General features: G+C 37.0%; 1 protein-coding gene across 2 annotated transcripts in view; it reads left to right on the top strand.

Annotated features, from left to right (window-relative positions):
* Window positions 1-5,381, top strand: part of xpnpep2 (X-prolyl aminopeptidase (aminopeptidase P) 2, membrane-bound) — a 15,809-nt gene that overhangs the window by 5,634 nt on the left and 4,794 nt on the right. For both annotated transcript variants that reach the window (XM_032527851.1, XM_032527852.1), the window contains exons 8-15: window positions 689-790; window positions 1,678-1,759; window positions 1,894-2,095; window positions 3,124-3,213; window positions 3,564-3,673; window positions 3,798-3,875; window positions 4,650-4,721; window positions 4,815-4,875. In XM_032527851.1, coding sequence (XP_032383742.1) covers window positions 689-790; window positions 1,678-1,759; window positions 1,894-2,095; window positions 3,124-3,213; window positions 3,564-3,673; window positions 3,798-3,875; window positions 4,650-4,721; window positions 4,815-4,875 — 797 coding nt within the window. The remainder of the gene's footprint in view (window positions 1-688; window positions 791-1,677; window positions 1,760-1,893; window positions 2,096-3,123; window positions 3,214-3,563; window positions 3,674-3,797; window positions 3,876-4,649; window positions 4,722-4,814; window positions 4,876-5,381) is intronic.

The following is a 5,381-nucleotide window of genomic DNA, read 5'->3' on the forward strand; positions in this document are numbered from 1 at the left end:
ACTCCATTCAAGGTCTCCAAGAAGGCCAAATACTCCGCACTCTTGTTTGGTGCATATGCACAAACAACAGTTTAAAGGGAGGTGACCCTCTCATCCACCGAGGTAAACTCCAACGTAGCAGCGCTCATATTTTTATATGAACAACGGGTTAATTGACTTTGTGTAATGTGAAAGGAGTTGCTCTTGGTGACAGACTCACAGAGAATAAACCTGTACACCAGACAGGTACAGTTACTGACTAGCTGATGAACATAGTGGAACATTCAATAGCTTAATAGCCAAATATTTCCCTCAAAAGTTTCTGGAGACCAAAACAACTAAAATAAGGGCCAATACTGCACACAAACAGGACTCTAAATGAATAATAATGTTTTTATCTTATTTTTTACTTCACCTTGATTTGTTGAAAGCCATTAAGAACAGGTTCTTATTTGCAATGGCAGCCTGATGTTGCTCTGTGTCTGCTTGATGTGTAAATACTGTAGAAAATTGTTTGCTTTGAAGTTTAACTCATCAACTTTATAAGATAATATCTCAGTGCTGTTCCATAATGGCTTTAAAAACAATGTATTCAAGTTCAATAAGAGTTTTGGCAAACATATTATAAATATCAATGTCTGGCCCACATGAGCATCAAGTCTTTATTGTCATGTGGATGTTAATAAAATTAAAATGTGTGTGTTTGCAGAAAGGCCCTGGCAGAAAAAAGTGATGCAAATACGGGATCAGATAAGAGACAATCCATATGAACCAACAGCTCTTCTGCTGTCAGCACTGGATGAAACAGCCTGTAAGTAACTCTGAAGCTTTCCATGAATTGATTTAGAAAAATGAATATTGAACCACTGCTGAAAACACTTAAATAAGCTTAAATTATTACCAGAAGTCTAAAAATGACTTAAAAATAAAATAAAAAGATAGATAATATTTAAACAGGATACAGCTTTACAGTACAATGCACAAAATATTCGAAAATGGCTGAAAAGTACTCCCAGGTGGTTTATTTTCTTTCCCATTTGTAGGATACCTAATGGCTGCAGGGCTCTCAATATCTGCTTAGTTTTGCTTACGCGTCAGGCAGGTTCTGGAAATGCGGTTTGCATCAAAATAAAATGAGAGGAGAAGAACAAAGCACAAATATAACCATGGCTTTAGGGTTCCTGAGGAGTTGCTGTCTGAAAGGTTGTGATAAGAATACAGTAATCAGACTCACAGGCAGTTTAACCACAATACAAAATGACAAAACACTACAGATTAGACTACAAATGTTTTTTTTTTAAATGGACAATACTGTTATCACATAAGACGATGTTTAAAAAGGCAAAAAGATGAATATGAACATGACTTTTTCTGAAATTTACAATCCATTATTATCAACAGTAATCATGTTATTATCACTGGACATTCAGTTCAGCACTTTCTAAAAGAACAATACAATTCAAAAGCAATCTTTCTTTATTTCACACACAGAAGCCCTGCTGAGCATCATACCTGACTTTTTTAGAATTAGCGAGTCTGTTTTTAATGACAGGGACACAGAGGGAGTCACATCCTTCTGATTAAAATATTAGATATAAACAACATGTCTTGGCTCAGGTGGATATAGCAGATAATGTACATAAGTGCATGAGTTGCTGCTGACATTCAGGGGTGGTGGTGTATACTTTTGATTTCTAGGGCTGTTTAATCTGCGCGGCAACGATATCCCATACAATCCCTTCTTCTACTCCTACACACTACTCACAATGGATGAGATCTGGTAAGTCCATTTTTCAGTGATAACGTGTGAACATGTGGGACTCCTTTCTTATGTCACTGTTCTGCTCCATCAGAAATACTAGGATTTAAGGAAATTTAAGTTATATAAACCTTTCCTTCTGCCACATCTCCTAGGCTTTTTCTCCATACAGACAGAGTAACAGATGAATTGAGGGTGTACCTAAATGCCTCCTGTAACGGGTCCTACTGTGTACAGCTAAAGAGCTACGACACTGTTCGAGATCATCTGAAGAAGTACGTGGCCCAGCCTGGGGTTAAAGTGTGGATCGGCACAGAGTACACAAACTACGCACTTTATGAAATCATCACACCAGAGGTACATAGATATAATTTTCCATTATATTTACTATACTGCATAATTCCCTTTTTTGTAAGTTTTATATTATGATCCAGTGAAATGCACTTTGTACATAAAGTATAATAATCTGTTTGTATTGCTGTAGTGTTGCAGCTGTAGTGAGTCACCACTTACTGGTTGCTGCGCGAATATTTTTGATCCGTGTTGTGGACAAAACCCAAGTTTTCAAAGCTGCACAAATCAAATGACTGTTCAATGTGAAAGGCATCACTTGTATTGAAGAACGCTTTAAAGATTTATCACCAGACTCTGCAGTTTCCATCTACTCAAAAGAGTATTTTAGTGTCTTAAAGACACTAAAAAACTTAGACACTGAAGACACTTAAATTTGTGTCAAAACTCATTTTGAGTATGTTTTACATCAAAATGTCTCTTTTCTCTTTCTGCTGAATGTGTAAACTGGTTGGTAACACATTTACTGTTTCAACTTTATAAGGTGATAATCCGTCAATATTGTGTTTACAGCTTGTTTTGCTGCCCCCAAGTTACCAAAAAAATCAATGAATGCAGGTTTAATCTAATTTAAATCACACATGACCATTTATTTGCAGATCACCAGGCTGAATAGTCAATTTGTAGAACCCACAGCTTCCAATAACTAAATAACTACCTTTTCCCTTGTAATAACAATAATCCAATGAATTGTCATTAACAAGTTTGTATGATATCATATGAAAACTTATGCACAACAATTCGTATGATATCTCACAAAATTACGACGACCGGTAACCGTTTATCTAATGTACTGACACTAGAGGGCGCTCCCATATAGTGCCGTCAGTGTGGGGCCTGCAGTCATCGAATACATACAGACTACAGTGCACAACTTTTCTAGCTATATGCACAAGTACTTCATGAGAACAGCCTTTGTAGTTTTTGGAAGTAAATCCACACAAACAGTTATAAATGTGTCTATTTTAAGTAGAAAGGTCTGCTCATATAGTTTTTGCATAACCCTAACAATAACCTTTTTTTGCATCATGTAGGAGAAACTAATGACCAGCTCATACTCTCCTGTGTTGACGACTAAAGCAGTGAAAGATGACACTGAGCAGCGAATCTTGAGGGATGCTCACGTATGTCATCTACTCACAGACACTCACGTTATACACATCCACACCACCATATAAATGCACACATGAGCACAAATATAATACAGCCTCTAAAACATTTACGTGAGGCTATAATCATTCCAGGAACTCATTAATCAGACTCCACTGTCAGAGTGGTGGGACATTTATGAATCGTTTTCATTTGGAGCTTGGAACGCTTCAGTGAACACACATCCTGATACATTTATTACCCTGTCCAAAGATGTCTGAACAGCCTTGCAACAAGTCATTTAAATTGTCAGCCTGTTTGTTTTGCGTTGTTGTGATTGATGCTGAGACTCTCCTGGTCAGTGTGTCGTTTTGACTCTGTGTAGGTGAGGGATGCAGTTGCGGTCATCCAGTTGCTGATGTGGCTGGAAAAGGCTGTGCCAGAGGGCAAAGAGACAGAGCTGACTGCTGCAGAATATGTTAATGAGTGTCGCAGGTGAGTGCACATAAGATGGAGAAACAGTATTCGCTGAACAGGAAGTGCCATGAAAACACTGAAGTTCAAACTTAGTCATGTTCAAAAGACACTTAAGTCACAGCTATTATAAACATCGTTACAGCAAACAGAATGACAGCCGAGGCCCGAGCTTTGAGACTATCTCTGCGAGCGGACCTAATGCTGCTCTTGCTCACTACAGGTAAGATTTATTCATATTCGTCCCTCTTCTAACTGTCTTCTTCTTTTTCATGTACCCTATATCAAACATGTACAGTATATCTATCTTTTCTTAGCCTTTAGCTTGCAACATTATTAAAGGACCTTAGGGGTGGTTTTAGACATGGTTCCTTATGTTACTACTGCACCTTTTTTAAAGCATACAGTACATTTTAAACTGATTTAGTGAAGGGGGCATTCTGGTGGCCTGGGAGCTTGCTAATATAATAGCCGGTGGTGGAGGAAGTACTCAGATGCTTTACTTAAGTGAAAGCAGAATACCATTGTCTAAAAATACTCCATTATAAGTAAAAATTGAATTCAAAATATGTATTAAGTAAAAGTACAGAAGTATTATCAGCAAAAAATATGTAAAAAGCAGTAAAATATTTTACTAGTAAATAAGTTCTTCTGTAGCCAATTTTAGTCCCATTGTATACTACTTGGTAGATTATTAGTATAGTAGCCTGTAGGTTGTTTTTTCATTTAAAAACTAACTAGTAACTATAAGTGTAACAGAGTAAAAAGTGCAATATTTTGTTGTCCCTGGTTGGAATCTGGACTTTGTGGATTTACACCCTCCCCACCTCTCTCTCTCTCTCTCTCTCCCTCTCACTTGCTCTCTCTCTTGCTCTCTCTCTTTCTCTCGCTCTCTCTCTCTCTGTGAAAAATTGTCGAAAAAACACTGGCATGGTCCTTCAAGTGCACTATAAGTGCCGTCTGCAATCTATCATTTCCTGTTTGTTTGTTTTTGCAGCCCTTCAGAAGAATCAAGCAGGAGTTTGACGGTTGATGAGATGTACCTGGTGGACTCTGGCGGCCAGTATCTGTGAGTAAAAACACACTCTGCTCACTGACTCTCCAGTTTCACATCACATCATTTGCATTTGAAATGAGTCATCATGTCTCTCACTACTATCAGAGACGGGACCACTGACATCACTCGGACAGTTCACTGGGGAACCCCCACAGCAATGCAAAAGGTAATACTTTAGATATTATACTGAAAGAGTGAATGTTTTCAGGGATATTGACATTTCATCCATCAAAGCAAAAAATATGAATAATCATCCACTGCTGCAGTCGATCAGTGGAGTTTTTCAGGATCTCTTTCTGTATATTTTTTTTATTGACATTATTTTAAAAGCCAGCAAGTTTTTTGTATTTGGCTGTAAGAATCTTAACCCCATGTGTTGTCTTCCCATCAAAATTGAAAGTCAACATTTTGTTGATGCTTTTTAATCCATTGTTTAAAAAAAAATTTCTTACATTTTTGTCCCTTTTTCAAAAAACTTTTCAATGTTTGACACTTTTTTCGACGTTTTTAACACTACATAGTAACGCTAACTTATTAACTTTAGTTTTATAGTTGTTTTTGGAATTTATGGTCAACAAACCTAATTTTTAGGAAATTATACCTAATGTTTGAGTTATAAAAGCAGAAATTAGGAATTATTAAGACTAAAATTAAAGGAATGTATGTTGATGG

The sequence above is a fragment of the Etheostoma spectabile genome, chromosome 10, assembly GCF_008692095.1.
Source record: "Etheostoma spectabile isolate EspeVRDwgs_2016 chromosome 10, UIUC_Espe_1.0, whole genome shotgun sequence".
In the NCBI taxonomy this organism is placed as follows: Eukaryota; Metazoa; Chordata; class Actinopteri; order Perciformes; family Percidae; genus Etheostoma; species Etheostoma spectabile.